Raw genomic sequence first — 27,970 nt, 5'->3', positions numbered from 1 at the left:
ACGGGAAAATTTCAACAAATTTTAGTTTATTACGGGAAAAATAAAGTTTTCAACTTGTAGCTGGCAGCACTGCAAACATTAGAAAAAAATAATTTCCAAGGAGAAGTGAAACGCGAAAGTCGTGGACTTATCCTGCGAATTAATAATCTTGTGCTTTTATTATTATAACTGATTAAACAATTATATTTTACATGGATTTTTGTGCGTGACATACGTGTTTTAGTATTTAAAATGATTATTGAAAATCCAGATGTGTTTAAAAGTTGGTTGACGTCCATATTGGAACCCCTGTGAGTACTATTTCGGCCATGTTTATATTATCATTTATTTTGCAAAATCTGTGCGATTATTATAAGTTTATCATAAATTTTAACACATTTTACAGTAAAACAATATGTATAAATATGTATTTTCCTTATCAATATTATTAGCAAAGTGTCACGTTACAATTTCGTAATCAGTCTCGAAGAAGCGATTTAAGATTTTGACATTAGAAACTTATCAAAGTTCTTTGCGACAGATTTTTAGTATTATCAATAGATCTAATCAATTAAGAATAAAATATTTTTTATATTGTGGTATTTTTCCTATTTAGAAATGAGACTAAATGAAAATTAATAAGAACTAGAGCACAAGCATAACCTATAAAGTAACTTTCGAATTTCTTCAAGAAGCATAATGATTTGGATGACAAAAAAAAGTTGTTTGCAAAATTTTACACTTGAATGTATTTGTTCTAGATATTTATTTGATTTTATTCAACTTAAATGTAAATAAAGGTAATTATTACTACAAATATTTAAAATGGCATTTATTCATAAGTATTTTAGTATTAAATAATATTTAATATCAATATCAATCAATATGATAACTCAGAGAACGGCTTAAATAAACAAAATAAAAACAGATCTGTGTTAGTACCATCACTTTAAATAGGACATTTAAAGATTATTAGGAACTTAAGCTTATAAAAACTTTAAAATTACATCAAAAATGTATCATTTAATAATTTGGAGTAATCACAATCACTCACACAAGACTAATATAAAAAGCTATTCAACCGAAATAACAGGCTACAGAGGGTGGAATAGCCATGTTCATAATATACATAACTAGCTTACCGCCCGCCTTTGTCTAAAACCTAATAAATTATATCCACTCAAGTGCGGGACGCCATTTTGCAAAAATCGGGTTATGTGCGGAACCGGCTCCCGGTGCCGCCGCAAATGGGGTTTTTGGCGGTCCAATATTTTTTTAAAGTCGATTATCTCAGATTCCTTTATCAATAGCACATTTGCAAGTATATATATATATTGATAGATAATGAAATATACTCTATGCCTTGTCAAAACATGGTAATATTTAAATAAAACAACTTGTAAGTCAAAGCAAATGTACCCTTGTAATTTTTGTTACATTTTGTCTGCTAATAAAAAATTAAAACAGCTGTTCAGTGAGATTTTAATATTTATTGATCCTTTGTTACACTCTTCTTACGAGAAAATAAAAACATCATACCCTCCCATACATTTTTTTTACACATTCCCTGTTTATTTTTTTGTACAAAAAACTACCCACTCAATGTGTCATCAAAAGTGGGCCACATAAATCATGTGGTTATGTTGTTAACTTGACTTATAGCTAGCCTGTTCTTTCCTTAACATGTCATATAAGTTAGAAAAAGGAAGGACGATAGACCGTTTTATAAAGCGAACGCAAAACCCACGACTGTTGATCGACCGGGAGCCGGTCGCCCCGCACATATCCTTGAATGTGGATCGACCGGCTCCTGGTCGTCCCGCACTTGAGTGGTTATACTAAAACCTTCCTCTTGAACCACTCTCTTTTAAAAAATGCATCAATATCTGTTGAGTAGTTTTAAAGATACTAAGGGACATACAGATACCAAGTAGCTTTGTTTTATACTATGTTGTGATGCACTCTAAAAACATAACCCTTTTTTTTAGTTTCAGTTGGTTAAAAGTACATATTATCAACACATTGTTTACCTTTCAGTTCACATTTAGACACACTATAAATATATTTGACTCACAGATTTGTTATTTTGGTAACATTATAAATTCTATTTTTGTGAACTCGTTGTTGCCACACACATGGCGTAAATATAGTGCTATGTGTGTGTCTTTTTGTGTATTTTTGTTCATTGTGTGTGTGTGATGTTTCTATGTAAATAGAATTAATTTATTTATCTACTATTAAACATATTAAACAAAAAAAGAGAGATAAGAGTACATAAAAGGCTTTATTTGTATCCGAGAAAAATGCATTTAAGTAAAATAAAATTAATTTCTATAGCAATTTTCAGTCACAATTTTTAACAAACATACAAAAATAAATACTTTGATAAATCTGTTATCAAAATTTAACCATGTCATTGATACAGTGTCCTTTTGGCCTAATTCTGGTTACATTGTAAGTATAAACTCAATATTTATATGTGGAGCCAAAACATACTCCTTTTTACAATGGCAATGCAACATCAAAATATGTCCAGAGGTTTTGGCTCAATATTTATAACAAGTTACTAAAATTATATACCTATGTCAATGTTATTTTAAAATATTTTAAAAACCTACAACCAATGTTATTTTTGAAGTTTGTAATTAATGTTACCAAATCAATTAATCTTAATTTCAATATCGATTTTTATAAATAATTAAAAACAGTGACCGAAAGAGTAGAATAAATGCGATTGCTCTAGCAGGATCACAGGTGGCCGAGAGGTCATGCGTCGTCCTGGAAAGGCGAAAGACGCTGATTCGAATCCCGCCTCGTTATCTAAATTATTCTATTCTTTAAAAATTTATATTTATAAAGCACTAGCAGTCCGCCCCGGCTTTGCACGTGGTACATGTTTACTTTTTCTCTCCATAAAAACCATTCTCGCACTCCAAGGAATATTGTAAAAAAATAATAATCGAAATCGGTTCAGCCGTTCTCGCGTTCACGCGTGATGGTGTGACCAAGGGAAATAGGGATTCATTTTTATATATAGAGATTTTAATGCTATACAAAACTAAATATCTAATTAAAATAAATCAATTTCAGATGCGACGCGGATCCGGCTGCGCTCGCGAAGTACGTGTATGCGCTCGTGAAAAAGGACAAACCTTTGGAGGAACTGCGGGACGGTATGCTCGACCAGCTTGATGTGTTCTTGCAACAAGGTAATTGGCATAAAAAAATAATTTTGGTATCATTTGGTGAAAAAATATACAGTGTAAAGAGTATAATTTTTGAAGGTTATTAAAAACTAGCTTCCGCCCGCGGCTTCGCCCGCATGGTGTTTTGAAATTTATACATAGTCATGTTTTTATTCAACTACATACTAATTTTTAAAACTTGTCCCCCATAATAAGTAGCCTAGATGCTACTAATTATCTCCAGACACAAAAATTGTACCAAGAAAAACGTCAAATAAAGTTTAAATATGAGCACACCTTCTCATTGAGAAATTTTTAAATAATTCGACCTCGCGTCTTTCGCCTACTACTATAAAACTAAATAGTAAATATCACACTTTAGTATATATAATATTAATTATATATGAGAATTATTATACAGGGTTACTTGTAAAACACCAGCAACCTCGCAGGACGAGATAGCTAACATCATAAGTAACAACATTTGTTCTACGATTAGTATAATTAGTTGTATTAATAATTTAATATTAAAAATTCATAAAAATAACCAAACTTATAATTTACAGAAACAAAACCGTTCGTCGACATGCTGTTCAAAGCGCTCGACAGCCAGGAGTATTTGAAACCTGTCGAGGGTCTTAAGAAGGAACCTTCACCTGTGTTGGAACAGAATGACGTGGAAGACACGAAACTGAATGAGGAGGTGGAAAATCATGGTATGTTTTTTGTGTTTGTGAATAGTTCATCCGATAAATGTCCGTAAACATAATAACAAATTTACAAGGCTTTCTTGGTTTTAGTTTGTCTGTTAATATTCATTTAGTACTTACTAGCAAACCGGGCGAACTCGGTTTCGCCACCAGAGACACATTTTCTTTGCTATAAACCTCACGGAGCCCGAGACCACGAATGCAAAACCGTGGAAATCGGTTCGTGCGTTCTCGAGTTATAGCGTCAGGAAGAAAATTCGACTTATTTTTATATAGTAGATTTCTGGATTGCGTTTAATTTAAAGAGTAAACCAACATTATTTTTTTTTCTTGGTATTGAGTCAAGTCTCAAATCAAAAAAATTTGTCCTATTGGTTAATTAATTTTTTATTATAAACACTAAACATTTTTAAAACATCATCGTCAGGTTTAGGGCCGATTTTTCAATGCATGGATAAAACTTATTCATTGAATAATGTATAAAACTACCATTTTAAAAACGTATTCTAATTGCCCGTATTTGACAGTTTACGTGACATTATAATATTATGGTGTAATACTTTATTGGACGGATAAGTTTTATCCAAGCATTGAAAAATCGGCCCTTGGTCAAATATTAACATTAATTTTCCCTTTCAGTACCGCTCGCACCGCAGACAGAAGACAAACCTCGCATCCGATCCCCCATCACAGCGGAGACTAGAGAAGCGAGAGAAGCTAGAGAAGTGAGAGAGAGAGAAGTTGGAGAGAGAGAAGCGAGAGAGAGAGAAGTGAGGGAGAGAGAGGGAAGGGAAGTGAGACACAGGGTTGTGATGCCGAGGAGACACCCGCACAATGAGCATACGCTTGTTAAGGTGAGACTTTATTTATAACTAGCTGTACCCTGCAGTTTTACCTTCCTTGATAATAGTTTATGATATTATTGTTGAATATAAACTTTTAGAAAGTTTTTCTAGTTACGCAAGTTATATTTACGAAAGGCTGAACAAAATTTAATGATTTTTCATTTGTTGGATTTTTCCGTCCTAAATAACTCTTAAAATTAATATGGAGAGACATAGCCGGAACTACCAACTATTTTTGAAGTAAAACTTCTTTATCGGGGTTGGACAAAAATTTAGTGTAACATTTTTGCGTTACGCCGTACGCGTGACATTTTTGCGTTACGCCGTACGCGTGACATTTTTGCGTTACGCCATACTCGTGACATTTTTAAGGTCATAAAGAAGTTTCACTTCTTACGTGTGTACTTTAGTACACGCATACATATTGTTTTTATTTTTTTTTGTTTTCTTACAGGTATTACCCACAGAGCTTTTGGAAGAACCAGTCGAGGCTCCCAGACGAAGAGATAGGAGAGGAGAAAATATGGTAAGATAATTTCAAATATTTGTGTAATTAAGTATAGTCTAAAACCTAATTAATTATATACTTAAAGTTTAAACCTTCCTCTTGAATCACACTATCTATTAAAAAAAAATGTATGCGTGCACTAGAGTACACACGTAAGAAGTGAAACTTCTTTATGACCTTAAAAAATGTCACGAGTATGGCGTAACGCAAAAATGTCACGTGTACGGCGTAACGCAAAAATGTTACACTAAATTTTTGTCCAACCCCGATAAAGAAGTTTCACTTCAAAAACGCATCAAAATCCGTTGCGTAGTTTTAAAGATAGTATACATAGGTACAGAGAAAGCGATTTTGTTTTATATGATGTAGTAATATTTAATTTTATATTTATTTCTCCTATAGATTAGAGATAAAGACGATCGTCGTAGACGTCGTTCGCGATCTTGGGAACGGAGAGCGAGGGCCAGACGACATCCTAGAGATGATAAAAGGTTCGTTTATTGTATTTTAACAGACTTATATTAACTTCACCTGTATATATGTATATTGTATATTATATATTACTAGCGGTCCGCCCCGGCTTCGCCCGTGGTACATATGAAAAATAGATGTTGGCCGATTCTCAGACTTACCCGATATGCACAGAAAATTTCATGAGAATCGGTCCACCCGTTTCGGAGGAGTATGCAGACTAACATTGTGACACGAGAATTTTATATATGGGGCATTACACGCCAAGCGGACACAGATTTCAGGGTCAGGTTTCAGATTTCGGATTTCGGTTATATTTTAGTATGTTACACCTGTATATATCCTCGGTATGTATACGAAAAATTTTTGCATTTAGAAGCTTAGTTTTCAAAATACAGGTCTTTGAAGATGTCAGTAAGCGCGAGGTATGGGGGACTTTGAATGTAATTATCAGTTCAAGAAAAGTAATTTTTAAATAAATTGATGACTGAATAATATACCCCATGAAATAAACTTTTTATGCTCATATTTCGAATTTCGAATTTATATTAAAATTCCTTAGAAAAATAAAAAAATATTTTTCTTTGTCATTTTTTACAAACTTTGCGTATTTTTAATTTTTTTAAAGATCATTAATTAAATAGCTTATATTATGCTTAAACTTCATGCAAAGTTCTAGAGTGGTCATCGCAGGACTTTAGAAGCTACATGTATTATAATGTCGAAGCGCGGCAATATCCCCATACTAGCGCTTAGTTGGTTAGCGCACCGTACTGCAGTATTTATCTCATTATAGTTAGTTAATAACACCGTTTCAGGTTTTAATAAGATTTTATAGTGGTAAATAACAAGCAAGAAAATATTACTTTTGTTTTCTTAAAAAAAAAATATTCAGTAAAGTAATATGACATTTTTACGACTTTGAATACGTATATCTCGTCAATTATTTATTTTAGCATAAAACTTAGGGTGCACTCACACACATCAGTCACCGTCAAGTCACCGATGACTGATCGGTGACGGTTCGTGTACGTATCCACAAACACCAGTCACCGTCATGTTGTCCGTCAGTCACGTCGCCGGTTTGACTGAATCATTGAACACATACATCAGGTTAGTCAGTGATTAGACGTGTGTCACGCTAGAGAACATGTAGCAATTGACGGTAGCACGACGCTGACTGAACTGAGACGTGACGGCACCGGGTGAGTGGGGATAAAAGTATGATACATGTATGGAAAGATTATTTGACGTGCCTGACCGGTGACGTCACTGATAGATTTCGTGCCGGCGACTGTCGTGTGGGAACAGAGTCATACTAGAACTATTGATACATATTTTTTTTTAATCCTGTCCGGTGACGTGCCGTGACGGTGACTGATGTGTGTGAGTGCACCCTTATTCATAAATCTCTAATCAATTTTTAAAGACCTATCTGTTGACACTTCAAATAATTCAAATTTCTAGAATTTATTTTTTGTCCCCGTTTCTATGAATATTGCAGTGCGACGCGCTAGGCGCTAGTATGGGGATATTGCCGCGCTTCGACATTATAATACATGTAGCTTCTAAACTTCTGCGATGACCACTCTAGAACTTTGCATGAAGTTTAAGCATAATATAAGCTATTTAATTAATGATCTTTAAAAAAATTAAAAATACGCAAAGTTTGTAAAAAATGACAAAGAAAAATATTTTTTTATTTTTCTAAGGAATTTTAATATAAATTCGAAATTCGAAATATGAGCATAAAAAGTTTATTTCATGGGGTATATTATTCAGTCATCAATTTATTTAAAAATTACTTTTCTTGAACTGATAATTACATTCAAAGTCCCCCATACCTCGCGCTTACTGACATCTTCAAAGACCTGTATTTTGAAAACTAAGCTTCTAAATGCAAAAATTTTTCGTATACATACCGAGGATATATACAGGTGTAACATACTAAAATATAACCGAAATCTGAAACCTGACCCTGAAATCTGTGTCCGCTTGGCGTGAAATGCCCCATATAAGAAGATGTTGTATCGAGTCTAACCGACTCCTTTAGACTCGATTTGGACCCATGTTAAACGGACAGATTTAAAAATTAAAGATTTTAACGGATTTAATACTCTCGTTAAATCAAACACAGGAAAATGCTATGGATGAATTTAATTCCAACTTTGTTCACTTATCAAGGATCGGTGACAATACAATAATTTCATGAGTTTAAGGGTGCTTTTACATATACTTTCTATACAATAATGTGCGAGGATGTGTAGCAAGCAATGTGTTTGTAAATAACCAATCATATCGCTTCATTAAGTTTTGAAGTTTGTCTGGAAGAAATCGCTATTTAGCGATAAGACCGCCATTTGTTTTAATTTATAATTAGATTAAGTTCCTAGTTAAGTTATTTCAGAGCAATAAAGTATGAATAAATCAATATAAAAGTTTGAAATGTTTAGCGTTTGAAGCGATACTATTGGTTATTTACAAAAAAATTCCTCGCTTCACATCCTCGCACACGATTGATGGAAAAGCACCCTTAGGATGTTTTTTTAGCTTTTTTTACTATTTTAACGTGATAACGTTTTTAAAATCGTTTTAGTCGGGTGACATGTTCAGAAACTTGTGTCACACCAAAACCTCACGAGCGCGATCGCAGGTATAACGAGAGAGAGACGGACCGATCTAGAGACGGACCGATCTCCCGTCTCATCTCGAGCACTGCCACTGCATTATGTTATCACGTAAACATCTCGATCGTAAACCTACTTTACAAACAACCAATTTTTTAATTATCTTTAATATAACAATTATCCATACCAATAAATAATAATAATATTATATAATTATTAAAACAGACGTCCCCCGTCCCGTTCCCCGTCCCCTCGGGGCAGATATCGCAACAGGAGTCCGCCCACCGACAGGCTGCCTAGCCGGTCTAGGTGAGTTTTATATCTATAGCTTAGTGTTAAAATTATGTATAATCTGTTCAAATGAAATATCTGTGTAGAAATTAAAGATTTTTAACGGATTTTAAACGCGATTTATTCATTACTAGCTTTTCGCACGCGGGTTCGCCCGCTTTGTCTAAAACATAATAAATTATATACTAAAACCTTCCTCTTGAATCACTATCTATTAAAAAAAACCGCATCAAAATCCGTTGCGTAGTTTTAAAGATTTAAGCATACAGGGACAGAGAAAGCGACTTTGTTTTATACTATGTAGTGATAGTATTTTCTCGACGTTTCGAACACAGCAGACTGTCCGTCCGTTAAAAATCTTTAATTTCCAAATGTGTAATACTCGCGTAAAATCTAACACTAGAAAATACTATATTATCTGTGTAAAATTATATTTTTCGCCTTCGTTCCTGCGGAACATTGAAGTTACTGTCATAAGTAATTTAATTAAAAAGTGTTTAAAAAAGTAGTAGTAGTAGTAAGTATTTTATTTGCAATTATATCACTATATATTATAAAACAAAGCCCAACAATGCCTCTGTCTATTTTTTTGTGATAAACTCCTAAAATACTGTATCGATTTCCATTCTGTTTTTAACGGTTACATATTTTAAAGCTTGTGAATTGTGGCCTGTTTTTTTTTAATCGCGTATCGTAAACACGAGTAAAAGTTTAGATATAAAAAAAAAAGTTTTAGTATATTTTAGATATTTTTTTGTTAATATAATAAATAGGTACTTACAAAATTAATATATTTATTATCAATAAAACAGATCAAGATCGCCGGTCGGTGTTCGCGAGCGGGACGCCGAGAGGGAGCGAGACAGACTGCGCGTGCCCCGCGAGTTGGAGAGAGATAGAATGTCGAGGGACAGAGAGCACAGGGATAGGGTGTCGAGGGAGAGGGACAGAGAGAGGTTTGTATAAAATTAATGTTTATTACAAATGTGTACACTTATCAAGGATCGGTGACAATACTAGGCCCATGTTGAAAAAATTATGTGTCATTTGAACCACCAGGTGACCTATCAAAAACAAAAATGGTGGTCCACAAAGTCGGAATTTATTTTTATTTTCCGACAATTGCCGGGGTAAATTTGGTCATTTGATTTTGTACGGCATCTTTGTCAAGCTATTTCAATACTGCTTTTAATCCATTATTCCGCAACGCCGTACAAAAATCATGGAGACCCCTTGTCTCTAATGATGAAAAAATCTCTACCTGTACTTTTGAATTCTCATCTGCACAGCACCGTCAACAAAGAAATACCAGGTTTCGTTTATGGTTTTAAATAATTGATGTAATTACTACAATATATAATTATTATTTATTTAACAGATCACGCGACAGATCGATGTCGCCGCATATAGAGACTCGAGTCGAACACAAGGATACATTCAAACGGAGATGTAGAGATTTTGATGGTATGTACTATGTAATGATAGATCATAATATTATATGTGGAAATTTAAGTACCAAAGAAATGAAAGTAAAATGTGGGTGTTAATGCAGTATCAGGCATAAAGTCTTATATTACACATGAAAATATAGAACGAAATTAATGAAAATATAAAAAAGAGCGTGTACCGAGCACACGTGTCAGAAGTGAAACTTATTTGGAAGATTCAAAAATAGCAAAACCTATAATAATTGATAATGTAAAAAAAAATTTGGTGGTTTGGGGATATTTGTGAAAAATAGATGTTATAAATTTTAAAATGATAGATAAGTAAATAGTCGGCAAATATGTGTTATACAGGGTGTCCTGTAAAAAGTGGTCCAACAGATTATGAGGGGTAGAGAGACTTATTATCTAACAAAAATACTAAAATTTATAGTTCTAGACCATACATTTTTTTACACCAGCTTTGTTTAAACTTCAGTCCGTAAACTTTAAAACGGAAATTTTTGCCTATTTTTTGGTCTAATTTTCTTGTTGTTTATTATGCTTAAGTATCATTTTAATTCGGAAGATTTATGTATGTGGATGATATTTTTATCAAATTTTGAAAATAAAGCATAAATTAGAAACTATGGTCTAGGATAATAAATTTTATTGTTTGTTTGTTATTGTTTTATTAATAAGTAATATATTACCCCAGTGAAAGGCTACTGCATGCGCGGGGACCTGTGCGAGTGGGACCACGGAGTGGACCCCGTTGTGTTGGAGGACGCAGCCCTAACCAGAGTGTTGGCTCTGCCTCCGCCTGTGCCCGGTGAGATTATTTATTTATTATTTATTATTTATTTATACTCTTTATTGTGCTGCCAAAATACATAAAATAATAACAAAACTTAAAAAAAAAACAGCACTGAAAGCTGCCTTATCACTTAAGAGTGATCTCTTCCAGGCAACCGACTGATAGAAGGATAAATAATAAACTAGAAATTATTGTTAACTAGCGGTCCGCCCCGGCTTCGCCCTTGGTACATATTTACGTTTTCTCTACATAAGAACCATCGTCGTACTTCAAGGAATATAATAAAAAAAGAATTAACGAAATCGGTTCAGCCGTTCTCGAGTTATGCGCTTACCAACACATTTTGCGATTCATTTTTATATATAAGAAGAAGAAGAAGAAGACTAGCAAACCGAGCGAACTCCGTTTCGCCACCAGAGACACCTTTTCTTTGCTATAAACCTCACGGAGCCCGAGACCTTTCCAACGAATGCAAAACCGTGGAAATCGGTTCGTGCGTTCTGGAGTTATAGCGTCAGGAAGGAAAACTCGACTTAATCTTCTTCTATCTTCTATAATATAAAAATGAATCCCAAAATGTGTTGGTAAGCGCATAACTTGAGAACGGCTGAACCGATTTCGATAATTCTTTTTTTATTATATTCCTTGAAGTAAGAGGATGGTTCTTATGTAGAGAAAACGTAAATATGTACCACGGGCGAAGCCGGGGCGGACCGCTAGTTTAATATAGTAGAATAAACAGTGCAATTTTTTTTGTTTTATATCATTGAAATGCTTTATAAAGGGGACGTCCATAAATTACGTGTGGCGTTTTTTTATTATACAGAGTGTAATCGTTAAGTGTGCACAGGCGATTATTCCGTAACTATTACAGATATCAAAAAACTTTAAAGTGATGTTGAAGTAGAACATATCTTTCAATAGAACTATACCTAATGAGTAAAATGACATAAAACTAATACTAATAACTTTTTAAAGATAAAACGAGAAATACTCTCGTTTTATCAATCACTCAAAAGTTTAATTGTCAGTAGTTTTAAATGAAAAATTTTATGATTTTATCTTATAAAAGTGTGTTTTTTAAACTATATCTGCTAGCAAATTACTAATAATGTTATTTCTTTACAGAATATAACCCAGCGACCCCAGATATTTGGGTGGGCGGTGGTTTCGGTGCATTCCCGCCTCAACACCACGCGCAACGAGAACTTGTGCCTATACCGAGGTATCATTATTTATTAATATAAACTCAAACTCAAACTCAAACATTTATTTATTCAATAAGACTTCTTCGAGAAGCACTTTTGAAACGTCAATACATATTTTTACATTTACCACCGATTCGGAAAGCAGTATCTATGGAGAAGAACCGGCAAGAAACTCCATAGTTGCTCTTTTAAATCATATCAGTATTACAATTTAAGTTTACAAAATATGTAACTGTATATTATCATAATATGCCAGAGAACTGTCCTGTGGTTTTACTAACATTTAAAACAACCTTTATATTAGTGATAGTAACTTTATCATTATAAAAGTCCCGTGTCCTCTTGTGGGGTTAAGGGTGCTTTTGCGGGTGGAAAAGCTACCCTTATTAACATTTTTGGACAAATCGCACTCGCTACTTAGTCCACTTATTTTCACCCTCAGTCGCCCTACAGAATACTCATGTTGTAATCAACACCTATATTAGCTTCATTTTTGTCATCAACATAATTATCACTTATAATACCACAAGAGCTTCAAAATTATCGGGTATTTTCCGATAGGTTCGTTGCAAACAAATGAATGAGTCAAGTTTTTCAGGTTAAGGTCAAGTTTTTCAGGTTAGTTTTTCAGTTTTTCAGGTTCCTGAAAAACTTGACGACTTTATTTGTTTGCAGGGAACATTGAGGGAAATGGCAGATAATTTTGAAGCTCGTGTGGTATTCGGGGGATTATTTTTCCGTCCCAAATGTCGGCTAATAATTTCACAATTGAATTCAACCTGTCAGTTTGACGTCAACTACCAGAGAAAATTTTCAAAAAATTATAATACCATGTAGGTGGTACACGTGACGTCGAATGGTGCAATTCTATTGGTCGATATTTGGGTCGGAAAAATAATCACTATTATTACCACGGCAAATATTATACAAACAACACTATTAGCATTATTATCATCATCATATTTGTGCTGAATATACACAAACACAAACACATACACAATACATATATGTATACAAACATCTCTACCTACTACATAGTATTTTTTATTTTTAACCGACTTAAAAAAAGCGGAAGTTTTGAAATTAGACTATAACGGCTTTTAAATGCGCTTATCTTTTATCTCATTGACCGGAGGAATATATAAATAAATCGCGTTTAAAATCCGTTAAAATGTTTAATTTTTGAAGTGAAACTTCTTTATCGGGGTTGGACAAAAATTTAGTGTAACATTTTTGCGTTACGCCGTACGCGTGACATTTTTGCGTTACGCCGTACGCGTGACATTTTTGCGTTACGCCGTACGCGTGACATTTTTGCGTTACGCCATACTCGTGACATTTTTAAGGTCATAAAGAAGTTTCACTTCTTACGTGTGTACTCTAGTACACGCATACATTTTTTTTAATGTATAATACTCGCGTAAAATCAAACGCAAGATAATACCAAAGAGAAGATTATAAATTCGACGTTTATTTTTATTTGTTAGAGTAAGACACGAAGCACCGCCCGGAGTGATGCCGCCGCAAAGACACTCGGCGCCGAAGAAAAACTTCGATTTTAATAGATTAGGTAAGTCCATTTTATTTTAGTTCCATATGATTTATGTTATGTTTTTTGTCTTTGTAAATGTTGTATAATGTGAAATTTTAACAACATTTTTTTTATAACAGGTGCCCCCCGCCCGCCCTTGCCCCCGAAAATGCCCAACTGCTCGCTAGAAGTGAAGAAAGTGCCCCAAGGGCTAAATGATATAACGCATTTGAACAATCACTTTAGCAAGTTCGGCAAGATTGTCAATATACAGGTGAGTTTAAACTCAAACTTAAATTTAAGTACGTTCGAGTATAAGTTAGAATATAATAGATTTTTAAACACACTATAACAGATATAAACATATGTATTTTAAAGAGAAAAAATAACTGCCTTATGTGCTATGCATGTTTTCCATTTCTTTTAATATTATGTATTGTAATTTGTAATGGTACATAAAATTGTTAAATAAATAAATAAATAACATTGAAAAAGGGTATTTCAATAGTTTTCAAAAATTATATGTTGAAATTCGCAATGATTTAATTACGTGTTTAATGAATATTGATTATGTGTTATGAGCTTAATGGTAATTACAATTAGTAATTAGTTAATTACCTAATTATATCATTTACTAGTCAATTTATTAATGATATTTAGTATTTTCATTGAAAATTTAGTTTTGAGTGTGATTTCATACGGGAAGGTTGGTTAAATAATTATTTTGGTGATAAAAAATATGTTGTGATTTTTTATGTGCAATTGAATAGTTATCAATACTTATTTGAAGATTAAATTGGTCGTAATTGTGTTTAGTGATTTAATTTCCGTATATTTTTTTACCAATAAAGTGCACAGAAGAACACAAAAAACACAAAAAATAGCCTTTTCTAATACTGGTGTTTGTTTGTTATTAACTGGGTTCCTCAAGGTTCTATACTTGGTCCATTGCTATTCCTTATTTATGTAAATAACAAATTACGTATATGATAACTTTAAATACCAATTTCTTAATCAGAGAATCATTTTAAATACACTAATGTCAATATAGAAGTAATAAATAAATGACATATTTTTATAGATAAGTTAATATATTCGCGTGTTAAGTGTTTTTTGAAGTGAAACTTCTTTAAGCGCAATTTAAGTAAAATTTCGAGATCGTGTCATGGAAATACAGTCACGTCATGGCGTAAGGCGACGATTTTGGTATCTTTGAATTTTGCCAAAGAAGTTTCACTTCAGACACGTGTGCTCGGCACACACGCTCTTTTATTTATTAATTTATTTATTTATTTATTTATTTATATTTGTCTTGTAGGTGTGTTTCGAAGGGGACCCGGAAGCTGCGTTGATAACTTTCTCGAATCCAACGGAAGCGAATGTAGCGTACAAGAGTACGGAGGCGGTGCTAAATAATAGATTTATTAAATTGTTTTGGCACAATCCTGAGGTATGTTGAATTTTTTTAATTATATTTGTACTTTTTGCTAAAAAATTTTGGAGACAACTTGAGTTAGTATTTTTACTTGCTAAAAAATTTTGGAGGCAACTTGAGTTTTTACAGTTTAAATCGTTTTTAAAGTTTATTTTATGTTTTGACAAGTGGATAAAATAATTGTTTGTGAATACACATGTGAGTTTGAAGACGTGTGATATTCTGTTAAAAAGTATCAAATAGTAAAAAAATAAATAAAAAAATTGGTTGTCTGTAAAGTCAGTTTACTGACGATAGTTGAACGTGACAACGTATTAACGTTGAGCATGTTTGATATTTTGGAATGGTATCCGTCTTACGCTTTTTCGATCAGGTCACGTGTCCTGACGCGAGTTTAAGATTTTATACCCATTACAGAAAAAGTGCTCAACGCCGCTAAAGAAGTTTTCACTTCAAAAATACTAATTATTCTTCCATTCACAGAATAAACAAGAGAACGCCGCGCCCGGTGGCGGGCAACAGATAAACAAACAAACGGACAACAGACACCCGATGTCGCACAACAAAGTGTTCATAAACAGAGATAATATCAAAGCGAGTGAGAATAAACTGTTAGCGAAGGAGAAAGAGAAGGTAAGAGATGATAAGAGATGATAAGAGATGATAAGAGATGATAAGAGATGGTGAATTTTGTTGTTGAATATTGTGGTAAATGTCAATATTGTCCGTTTTTGTATGTGAGTTTATAATATCAAAGAGCCAGAAAAAAATCTTTTGCTGTTAATAATAAATAAATATTTCAGCACAATTTTCACACACGGCACGATACTTAGCTTTCGCTTGTGTTATGGAAACCAGATGGCTGATAAACACTTTAAATAATACTTATATAGATAATTAACACCCAGACCCAGAGCAAACTTCTATGTTCATCACACAAATATTTGCCCCGGGTGGGAATCGAACCCACGACCTCTGGCTTGGAAGGCAGGGCCACTACCAACCAAGCCAACCGGTCAGTCCAATAATGATGATAAAACGAAATATTTCGCAGCTTAAATACACCAGCTAGCGAACATTTTTACCTATCACCAATAACTAATAACGATGATGATCTTGCTATTTATAAAATTATTATATTAATAATTATTTTTGCTTACCCACAACATATTGTTCTATTTCCTCTGATTGTTAAGGTTGCCTGGTAGAGATCGCTAGTCAGTCTATCTAGTCTTGCATTTTCATTTATTCATTCATTATTCCTTCACAGCTAAAAGAAACGAACGGCTCCACCGACAAACCGGTCCCTACAACCAACACTACAAGCAACACAACCAACACGAACACAACACAAAGTGTTGTTACCGCCGACAAGAGGCAGCAAGTGCTCGAGATGCACAAGCGGGCGCAGGCGCTGCTGCAGACGCAGCTCTCGCAGCAGAAGCTGCTCATCGGCCGGCTCGAGAGCGGTGAGTGCACTTACACTTGCACTTATAAGTACACTTACACTTACACTTGCATTGACACACTGACACAGACACTTACACTGACACTGACACTTACGCTTACACTTACACTTACACTTACACTGACACTTACACTTATACTTACACTGACACACTTACACTTACACTGACACTATGATAACTCTTAGAGTAAGATTAACACTGACACTGACTCTTGACACAAAATATAACACTAACTGTAACTTGACAATAACATTAACACTTGACACTAACTATATTTTTCATAAAAATTTTCATGAAACACGGTTCATCAGTTTTTGAGTATAGGAGTAACAAACAAACGAGTATAAACTTTCACATTTAAATTTAATATACCGGTAGGATTACACTTGCCAATAGATTGTTACCTTTTTACTCGCCTTCAAGTAAAAATCAATGTTTTTTAAAGTGAAACTTTTATTACATCGTCTCAAACTTTTTGGTCTGTGTAGCGCATGTCGCGTGACGGTCGAACCGTACGATAATTATCGTACAAATACGATAATTTTGTGCCTAAGTTTCACTTTTACCGTGGTTTCATAAAACCACACAACATTTTTTACTGTCTTCAAGTCAAAATCAGCCCTTTTCAATCATTTTTTCGTCCATCTGTCCAGGTAATGTCACGGAACAGCAGAAGAGCGCACTGATGGAGGCGATAAACGCAGCTCAGGAGGGAATCGAGAAGCTGCGAAAGGAATTGGTCGCTTACAACGGCTTGATAAAGCATATGCAGGTTAGTTGAGGGTAGAAATGTAGGAAAAAAGTGGCAAAATGTGAAAAAATGTCCAAAAAATGTGAAAAAAATGTACTTTTGGCGTTAATTTTGTGAAAGTAGGGGAAGGTTTTGATGCGTTTCGGTTTCTTTCTTTATGTTTTTGTTGTTGTTATAAAAATGACGTTTTATTGCGATTAAAACGATAAAATTAAATAAAAGATATCTAAAAACTATTCAAAATCATATTTTAAGTTTTCTTTATTTATATAATTTTCATTTACTTAAAATATAGTCCACATTCTAAGAATCAGTTTTAGAACAAAAAATCGACTTACCCGTCCAAATAAATAATCCAGTAAATTACTCAAAAAAACATGACTTCAAGACAGACTAAACAAAAATTGATAATGTTTAAAAAAATGATAATAAAATAAAAGAGAAATAATAATTAAAACAGGAGGAGAGTGTGTCCCGATCAATGTCGCGTCTACAAGTGAGCCAGGTAAACGATGCGTGTGTGTTTGTGTGTATGTATGTCTAACTATATGTGTGTTTGTGTGTGTGCGTGGGAGACGCTCATTGGCCGAATTTTTGTAGGTTGAGTTATAATTATTAGTGTTTTGTAGTGTTTGGTTGTAACTTGAACAAAAAATGCGGGTATTTACAAAAAATGTAAAATTTTTCGACTATCGTCATTTCAAATGCGAAAACTTTAAAATGTTGGTTACGTTTTTTTCATTGTAAATTAAAACTACAAACTACAAATGATTTAATGTTTTTTCGTAATTTACATAATTTCAAATAATTTCCTTATTAAAAATTATCAAAGAAAAATTAAGTATTTTCGTTCAGTGAGCGTTAAAAATTCGGATCGTGTGTGTGTTTAACACATGTATATAAAAAAACCTCATAATCGTAACTAATAATAAATCAATACATTATACATTTGTACATAATAAATGAAAAAATGCACCATTTTGGTCGAAAATTGTTTGACAAATACATACAAATCATTTTTTGTCCATCTTCATAAAAATCACGGGAAAATATAGCATGGTGTATGTAAATATGCAAATATAATCTCTAATGTCTATTGCAAATGGTTCAAAATTGCATGGTTTGCGTTTTGCATTTACGGTATTAAAACAAAATATATATAGTATGAAAAATGTCTTGGTTCTTTCTGTATAAAGTTATGCATGAATGCATTTTGTGTTTTTTCTATTTGAATTTTCATAAAAAAATATTATCAAGAAAACTGTTTTTTTTCGATGTCATCTATCGATAAAGTTACGCAGAAAAAGCTATATATCCTTCTCTGAACATAGAAAAACACGAGAGTTAGACAGAGATAGTGATATTTAAATAAACTGTAGTTAATGCCACCGACAACTTGCGTATTTAGACATTTTATTAGGAGCCTAGCCCCTTTATTAAATATAATAACTACAGACTTCGTTGTGGTTAAAATTATGCGATTCGCTGCTAAAATCCATGATAATTATCACGGAAAGATAATTAAAAGTAAATTGTATAGTTTTGTTTATAACTAATTCACGTTACATTATAAATAATAGAGATTTTTAACGCTTTCTCGCCTTGTAAATATAATATAAATAATATATTGTAAATAATGTCAAATGTATATAATAGATGGCTTAATCGCGACTAAAATTATAAAAAATAGATAGCAACTTGTAAAATAGACCTTATAAGCCTTTTAATAAGGTTTAATTTCTGTTAATAATTAGTTCGTAGCGTATAAATGATAAAAACAGATTTAGTTTAGTGTAATTCAAATGTAAATATTTTTATTTAGAGTAACAAGTACAATTGTTTTGTAGTTTATTAAATTTGATTAGTGATAACTGATAAAGTAAATTGAACTTTAGTGCCATGTAATGAGATACATTTTTAAATGTATTCGAAAAGTTTACAATTGGGTACTTGATTGCGGTATAAATATACAAACAGACCATACTACTAGTATTTTTAGTGTAGTTAAAACAATATTGAACTACTGTAGTCGTACATGTAGGTAAAAGTAGATATATAGTCAATATCGTAGATACAATGTAGGTAATAGTAGTTGCAGATAGATAAAGGGACAGACATACAAACGAAAACATCGCTAATCATACATTTGCACGCGGTTTTGTCCGCAGGCTAACGCTAAGAAACCGAAGACTGCTGCGGAGGCTCAAAAGGAAATACTGGACGCTGAATTGGACATTATAACTAAACAACAGGTAAATAATTCGTAATATTCGTAATTTACTGTGATTATTTTTCCGACCCAAATATCGACCAATAGAATTGCACCATTCGACGTCACGTGGTACAACCTACATGGTATTATACTGATAATTTTTTGAAAATTTTCTCTGGTCGTTGACGTCAAACTGACAGGTTGAATTCAATTGTGAAATTATTGGCCGACATTTGGGACGGAAAAATAATCCCCCGAATACCACACGAGCTTCAAAATTATCTGGCATTTCCCTCAAGGTTCCCTGCAAACAAATAAAGTCGTCAAGTTTTTCAGGAAAAATCAATTTTTAACCTTGACTAAAAACTTGACTCCTTCATTTGTTTGCAACGAACCTATCGGAAAAAATAGTTTGGAAAATCCAAAAGTGCACGCCTCATAATTTTTTTTTAATAATTATTTATTAATTATTATTTTTGTTTATTTAATAACAATTAAACCACATCGAATCAGACCCTGAAAAATGAAAGGGTTCTATTCCTGAGCATACTCAAGCGTAAGAGAAAAAAAAAGACTCGATTAGTAAAGTATTTCGGTCGCTATCGTGTTAACAAGAAAATCCTCCGCACATACAGACACACGGACGTCCAAGACAGAACTTTTTTAAACTGTTTTTTAACTAGTTTAAATAACAAAAATGACATCAAAAATATCATGAACGTTAAAAATAGTGTTTTTTCTTAATATGTGTGTGTATGTATTATCTTACAAGTGCAATGTATGATACATAAAGACATTTTAAGTTTGAAAAATCAGATGTTTTGCGCGAAGTGACAGTAGTACCCACCTCAACGCTTCGCTTATGAGGCGTGCAATACCCGATAATTTTGAAGCTCTTGTGGTATTATAAGTGAATATTCGTAATGTATAGTAAATACTTTTTTCCATGTATTCTAATGTCATGTTATTCTTCCTAATAAAAAAAAATCTTGAATAATTATATTTATAATGAAGAATGTAAATCTTGCAGAATATTTTCGACCATTTCACGCCAGAGCGAAATTTATAGTAGCAGTGCACTTTAAAATAGCATAATGAGCTATTTTTCACTATAACATTTGATATTTCCATAAGAAATATACACGCAATTGAACATTATAGTTTGAATTGTAGAAAATTAAAATATACTAATAAATATACCTTCTTTTTAACAGGAAGGCCAAGATGTCACAGAATTAGCGAAGAAAATAGCCGAAATGCGTCGCCAGATGGCGATACAGTTCCCATCGCACGCCGGCGTGCGACGGATACACTCTAGGTGAGTGAGTGAGTTAGTTAGTTAGTGAGTTAGTGAGTTGGTGTGAGTTGGATGTGAGTATTAACATTTGTACCAGTAACATGTATTATACGATCTAACTACAAAATGATAGTATCGAATCAGTGCCACTTTGTGACGTCATAGGTGTTTAAAATTTTCATCTCATTTAATTTCATTTATTCAAACGAATTTATAAAATCTACGTTGAGCAATAATGTTACGATGTATTTAATTTTGATGCAAAATTTACTAAACCGTTGTTTATTATTGCAACAAGGATTTCTAAGTAAATCGTATTTTTCTAATGAGATATGACACAAAGCGGTCATTGACGTTCCTATACTTAGTTGGATCGCATTATGCATAAGAGTGAATTCATAAGAAATGTTATTTTAATATTGTGGTTAAATTTATAAAATTATGTGTATATTAAATGTTTGAATAATTATAATTTTCAAGCTATCGAATTATCAAGAGAAGGCTACGGTAAGATATACTTTAATATTTTACTTGTTTTTTTTACTATATTTCAGTCAGCTGTTATCTAAATCTGTGTGAAATTTATCAGTAGTTTTATGTATTGAAATTAAGTTATTTTTTTATGATTTTACTCTAGCCGGGGCAGGATTATGGGCAATTAATCTGCCCCATCTAGCAATTGCCCCACATCCGTATATTTTACTATCCAACTTAAACGTGTCTATCACACACACAGTGGGCAGATTCAACCCGGCCATGCGATACACTCGCTTTACCGCATTAACGGAGGCAGTTTTAGGGGCAGCTAATAATTTAAACTCCATCGCTAAATTTTAAGTCTAACTAGTATTTCCCTATCTCGCAGAGGGGGCAGATTCAACCCGGCAATGCGGTACACGCGGGCCACAGCATTAGCCGGGGCAGGTTTAGGGGCAGGCAACAAATTGCCCCACGCCCCGGGCAGCCAGTCGGTAGACCACAGACCGCGCACGTTGCTCGTGTCGGGATTCGAACCGGATGACTTGGAAGCGCTGCAAGCGCACTTTGCGGTGAGTTGGTTTGAGTGTGAGTGAGTTGGTGTGAGTGTGAGTGAGTTGGTGTGAGTGTGAACGAATGAATAAATGACTTTACTGTACATAAAAAAAAAAGATAGTAACATAAGGTGTGAAAGGAACTTACATTTATTTGCACGTGAAAAGCACAGTACGCATTCGTTATGTATTTTTGACTTTGAATAAGCTTTGTCAGCCTCTGAGCTTACAAAATATGGTGTATCATGAACTGTGTTATGTTTTTTCATGGTCTTTTGTCTCAAAAAATACCTATCATCTCTCTCTCTTGCAGTAATATGACTTGTTTTTTTCGCTCACATCTTTACTTCTAAAACTACAATATTGCTTGTGTTTTTAGCTCACTTTTTAACTCATTAAACTAATAATATCTCTCTCAATCTCTTGCAGTAATAAACCTTATTTTTTCGTTCACATCTATATCTCTAAAACTACAATAATTTAGCTTGTTTTTCCGCTCCCTTATTAGTTTTTAACTCATCAAACTAATATTATTATTATATCTTATATATATATCTCTCAATAATCTCTCTCTCTCACTCACACAGCAATACGGAGAGATAGTCGGTCGCGTTATCATCAATATTGCTATTTTTTTACTTAAAAAGAGAGTTAGTTGTGTTATCATCTCTCTCTTGCAGTAATATAGCTGGCTTTTTCGCTCCCTTTTTACCTATCCAACCAATAATCTCTCTCTCACACAGCAATACGGAGAGATAGTCGGTCGCGTAGTGAACCTCTCTGTCCCGGAGCTGACGCTGCAGTACCGGGCTCGGGCGCACGCGGAGCTCGCGGCGTTACGCGGCCGCCACTATAACGATAGGACGCTGTCGGTGAGTGGGGATGGGGACAGTAAGTCAGGGGACACTGGGTCAGGGGACACTGGGTCAGGGGACACTGGGTAAGGGGACACTGGGTTAGGTTAGGGGACACTGGGTTAGGGGATACTGGGTTCGGGGACACTGGGTTAGGGGACACTGGGTTAGGGGACACTGGGTTAGGGGGCACTGGGTTAGGGGACACTGGGTTAGGGGACACTGGGTTAGGGGACACTAGGGCAGGGGACATTAGGTCATGAGACACTAAGTCGGGGGAGACAAAATAAAACGGCCTGTTTACACACACACTGTATAAAACAGGGAACACACACATACAACGACAAGGTTCGGTTAGTGCGGGGATATATATTTCTAAAATATGTATAATATTCGCGTTTAATCAAACTAGAAAATACAACATCCCCTATACTAAAACCACAGTAAACATAATACGAACAGTACACAAACTACGTATAAAACGTTTCGAAACGGCTCACTCACTCAAACATACGAATCGACGAGACTTTTTTATTCCATTTGAATATTTGAATAAGGCGATGGCGAAAGACGCGTCTTCGAATTTATGTATTTTTTTTGTATATATATTATATTTATGTATTTTTTTTCGAATTATTTTCTTATTCTGAGTATAGTATAGACTAACTCTTAAGAATTGTGACGTAATAAAAGATAACAGGACATTTTCAAATAGGTACTTATTAAATAATTTACTTACATCTAACAGATAACCTGGGTGCCGAACAACAAGCCGTTGACGAGCGTAGTGCCGAATTCCGCGTCGAACGGGGACGCGCAGGAGAATAGCAAGGAGATACAGGTGCGTGATATTGTATGCAATATAAATCGTAAAAGTGTATTTAGGTAGAGCGAACTTTTTGATTATTTAAATTTATTTGACTAACCGGTTGGCTTGCCTTACAAGCCAGCGGTCGTGGGTTCGATTCCCACCCGACACAGAGCAAACATAGATGTTTGACTCTGTGTCTTGGTGTTATTACCTAGCTCTCTGGCAAGTCAACTATCGTTATTATCTAAATTATTTATTTAAAATGTGTTTATCAGCCATCTGGTTTCCATAACACAAGCGAAAGCTTAGCATGGGAAGAGATCGTGTCGTGTGTGAAAATTGTCCTGAAATATTTATTTATTATTTATTTATTTTAGTAGCATAGTGTTAAGTGTTAAGCTCATTTTAATTGTACAAATAATATAAACATCCCCATCCCGATCCCCAGAGTCAACAGGACCGCACCGAGGATGCCCTCCTCCGTTTCGACGAGGAGGACGAGGATGAGGCTGAGGAGGATCGCACGTGGCGACGTTGACACACGCTCGTCCCCAGGGGCGCGGGAGGGTAGCGGGGGGGGGGTGGCTTACTAAACGTTATAGTATGGATAGGTTGGGTTACTAAAGTCACAGTACGTAGTATATGGTATACGAACAGTAGGGTAACTTGGCTTATAAAACGTTGTAGTATGAACAGTTGGGTTGGGTGGGACATAGTATATGGAATACGGACGGTAGGGTAACTTGGCTTACAAAACGTCACAGTACGAATAGTAATTAGGGACTAATAAATATAAATTTATGAAGAATAGAAAACTATCATGACGCGGGTTTATTTATGAATTTATAATATTAATAAACGTCATAAAATATCAATTTCATTAAGACTTTTCGATGAAATTATTAAAGTATGTAGGTTTTTATTTCATAGAAAAAGCTTTTTACTTTGAAAATGTTTAAATGTTAGGAGACATTCGCGTTTTTTCAAACGTTATTATGTATTTTATATTGCATTTAAATGCTTTAAAATTGAAAATTTAACGTTACAACGTCGTAATTCTAAAATACGTAGTAATTCGACATAAATCTTCCATAAAACCGCGACAAACGTTTAAAAGTCCCGTCGATGCGTATGTTTGTATGTTTCGAACGTTTTCTTTGTAGTTACCCTACTGTTTGTATTCTTTTTACTGTGGTTAAGGGTGCGTTCAATTTGCATGTGTAGGGGTTGTAATTAAATAATTTATATGTATTTTCTTCTGTTTGATTTTACGCGAGTATTATACATTTAGAAATAGAGACATTTTAACCAATTTTAAAGTGTGCGAAACGTTGAATAAAACGCGTTTATAATCCGCTTAAAAGTCTGTAAATGGATAGAAAGTTATATTAATGTTTATGTTATTTTTTTATTCATGTATATTTCTAATTCACTTGCAATCTGAACGCACCCTTGTGTTAGGGTTGTCACTTGAAAATTATAAGGTGGCAACCCTTACAAATGTCAAAGGATATTGTATATGAATGTATATTGAGGTTGCCAACATCATTTAATCGTGAGTCGACAATCGTAGGAAGTTGTAAGGTGTAAGATGTCGACTCGATATTGATATAAGATATAGGGTTGCCAACTATTGTATAAATAACAGAGTTTATTCTGATTTGTTCGTTACTAAATAGTGGTAATATAGATGAATTTTAGTATTAGGGTTGTCTACGAGATAAATATTTATTTACCTTTTTTCAATTTCACATTATTATTTCATACAAATTTTATTTACTAATAAATTATCAAGACATTGAAATTTTATTTTATTACCTTTTTATAGTTTTTAGGTCTTCAAACTCGATTTATACACGTTGGCAACCCTCGGATGAAAACCATAAATTTTATACATTTAAATAAATTGTCTATTTGTGCAAAATATTACTGATTCAAACACAAACTATATTCGATTCAAATTTTAATAAAAATCTTCATTTTAAATACTTTTCAAGTTGAATTTATTCAAATCAATGACTTACAAACTAGGACGCGAGAAATCTAGTATTTACTATTTTTTCTCTGTCTTTTAAAATACGGATTTTCATAAGATATAATAGATATAAATCATTATTTAAAACCGTCAAAAATAGGTACTCGCAAAAGCTTAGAAAATACTTATAATGAAACTAACTTTAACTTAAGTGTTTTTAACTTAGCGACGTAAAATGACGCGATACTAAAGATAAATTATTGAAAATATTAGTATGTAATTGAAAATAAACAACTATACATACACGCTTTATAAAAATAAGGTACATATTTAAATTATGAAGAAAATTAATATACCTAGTTTAAAATATAAGGTAGAAATTTTACAATTATCTATATATGGATATTTACTTTAAAACAAATGTGAAATGCATTTGTCCCATACTCCTTGTGGGACATATAATATGATCATCCTACTATGGAAAGAAATAGCAATTTTTACATGAAAACTTATAGGGAAGTATTGTCACCCTACTAGGGAAAAGTCGCAAAATTGCATTAAAAGTTATTTAGTAAATAACCAAATTGTCACCCTACTGTGAAAGTCGCGAAGTCTAATGAAAAGTTATTACTCGCAAATATACAATTCGTGGACACCCTAATATAAAAGTACTTCTTGATAATTAGAGCTAGCGCGCACGAGCAACTTTGTCTCCGCAACTATTTTGTCTCTCCCATCAATTGTATGGGGAGTTGCGTCGCTACGTGCGCGCACTTTCATACTAGCCCATGGGTGGAGAGACAAAATAGTTGCGGAGACAAAGTTGCTCGTGCGCGCACTGTCTTACTATGACGTAAATGTCAACTATCACATATTTGAAACCTCACACTATACAGATTTCACATTTGTGGTCTTGTAAATCTAATCTCATTGGTATTGAAAAAAAAATATCAATTCGATATTTGTGGCCATCATTTATTTTAGAAGATTCATTAAATTGGCCTTTAAAAGTATATTAAACATTTATGAATGCCCTGTTCTGTGCCATCCACCTTACTAAGCTATGGACACCCTATTAGTAAAATCTTTTGCCAATTTTGACTTAAAAAGTTAACAAATGTCTGGTAAAGACTTATTCCCAATTTTGAGAACTACCCTACATCGACTTTCATCGACTTTTGACCGTGCATTGATGATATAAACACTTACATAAAATTCGATCGATATTCGGTCAATACATTATCTTATCGAAAACGGATGTACTAAAAACGATGTGTCTAATATTGCGTTATCGTGATAAACATTTACCTCATATTGAAGCAATACTAGTTTATGCGTAGCGTGTTCGCGCACAATTATGCTGTCCTAATTGGTAAGTATTCGTATTGAAACGTGCGGTGAAATGTTAGGTTATAGGCGGCGGCTATTTGATCAACTAGCGCTTCCAAGACGAATATGTAACTGAAAGATCAATACAGATATATTAAAAAGTTACTTGGAACACATAAAATTATTTCATTACAACAAAAAAGGGACTACCTACAACCTTTCGCGCTTTGCGTGCAAAAAATCGCACGCGTTCGTACGAATATTTGCCAATCGTGACGGTTTTAGTGAAATTTACTTTCTTAGCCGGCTAGAGTAGACGTTTTAAATTTTCTTTCTGACGTAGCTTAATACTGAATATTAGCTTGTAACTTGGGAAATTCGTATATAAAGGGTCTCTACACATTTGATCGTGTGAACAAAAGTTTGGTAGGATAAATATAGAGGTGGTAAAGAAAGGTATTTGTATGTAGAAATTGTAGTTCAAACGGATTGAAAATAAGCCATTTTTAAATTGGTTTTGGAGGGATTGTTTTTGTGAGAAGTAATAAGGGATAATTCAAGTAAAATATTGTAAAAAAAAACTAACTTTCTAGCAAATAAAACATGTCCGTATTCATGCAAAATAGAATTAAAAAAATAAAATAGTTTCATATCGACTACTAAAATACATAGATATATAGTGGAACGAGTAATTCGTGAAAAGAGAATACGATGAAATGTGCAGAGACTCGCGCGTAGTTACTGTACGATGTACAAAATTATTTTATACGCGTTATACATACATTAGATTATTATATCGATATCGATAGATTCGCAAATAGTGCCGTAATAATTCGATTGCTAAAGTAAGAGTAAAAAGGAAACGAATCCATGAAATTAGTGATTGGCCCTCTTCATAATGGGCAGCGTTGGCCCAACAAATGATCGTCGATGATTGCCGCCATTATGGCAATTATGAATAGGCCCTCTACACTATCGTGTTCTCGTGATCTCGTACTCGCCCAACACTGCCCATTGTGAAGAAAGCCCTTTAGATATGTCATTGGTTCGATTTATTTTGAGGCTAAGCGTGTGTCGTGTATAAAAGGCTGTAAAAATGAAGAAATTAGCTGATAGCAAAAGAATAGCATTAAATTTTTTGCATAAGTCGATAGTTATACATTTATGAATTTTATCAAGATTCCTATTGAGGGCGGTTTGGTTGAAAGAA

General features: G+C 33.7%; 1 protein-coding gene across 3 annotated transcripts; it reads left to right on the top strand.

The window, feature by feature from the left end:
• The first annotated feature begins 78 nt into the window (after window positions 1-78).
• Window positions 79-26,596, top strand: swm (Zinc finger protein swm). Of its 3 annotated transcripts, XM_089713346.1 has the most exons (24): window positions 79-290; window positions 3,070-3,188; window positions 3,731-3,880; window positions 4,514-4,728; window positions 5,174-5,245; window positions 5,630-5,718; window positions 8,551-8,634; window positions 9,429-9,572; window positions 9,995-10,080; window positions 10,759-10,872; window positions 11,986-12,082; window positions 13,553-13,635; window positions 13,737-13,870; window positions 14,915-15,046; window positions 15,515-15,664; window positions 16,302-16,500; window positions 17,154-17,272; window positions 17,712-17,756; window positions 19,420-19,503; window positions 20,678-20,781; window positions 21,626-21,809; window positions 22,535-22,663; window positions 23,394-23,486; window positions 23,905-26,596. In XM_089713346.1, exons 1-24 carry the CDS (start codon window positions 232-234, stop codon window positions 23,992-23,994), a joined length of 2,775 nt encoding a protein of 924 aa, XP_089569472.1. In that variant the 5' UTR covers window positions 79-231; the 3' UTR covers window positions 23,995-26,596. The 3 variants fall into 3 exon arrangements, with proteins under 3 accessions (XP_089569472.1, XP_089569473.1, XP_089569474.1); XM_089713347.1 differs by lacking the exon at window positions 17,712-17,756; XM_089713348.1 differs by lacking the exons at window positions 22,535-22,663; window positions 23,394-23,486; window positions 23,905-26,596 and adding an exon at window positions 22,379-22,503.
• Window positions 26,597-27,970: the final 1,374 nt, after the last annotated feature.

Source organism: Colias philodice, chromosome 30 (genome assembly GCF_061535455.1).
Source record: "Colias philodice isolate Cphi_HAF_F1 chromosome 30, ilColPhil1 Martin Lab GWU primary, whole genome shotgun sequence".
NCBI lineage: Eukaryota > Metazoa > Arthropoda > Insecta > Lepidoptera > Pieridae > Colias > Colias philodice.
The sequence above is the reverse complement of the archived record's forward strand: the minus strand, read 5'-3'. Positions and strand labels throughout refer to the sequence as shown.

Bases quoted from the DNA above. Each gene is read 5' to 3' on its own strand.
- swm (XM_089713346.1), top strand. From the start codon at position 232: ATGATTATTGAAAATCCAGATGTGTTTAAAAGTTGGTTGACGTCCATA. The intron at 5,246-5,629 runs GTAAGATAATTT...TTTCTCCTATAG, and splicing joins ATAGGAGAGGAGAAAATATG to ATTAGAGATAAAGACGATCG. The intron at 21,810-22,534 runs GTGAGTTGGTTT...TCTCTCACACAG, and splicing joins CGCTGCAAGCGCACTTTGCG to CAATACGGAGAGATAGTCGG.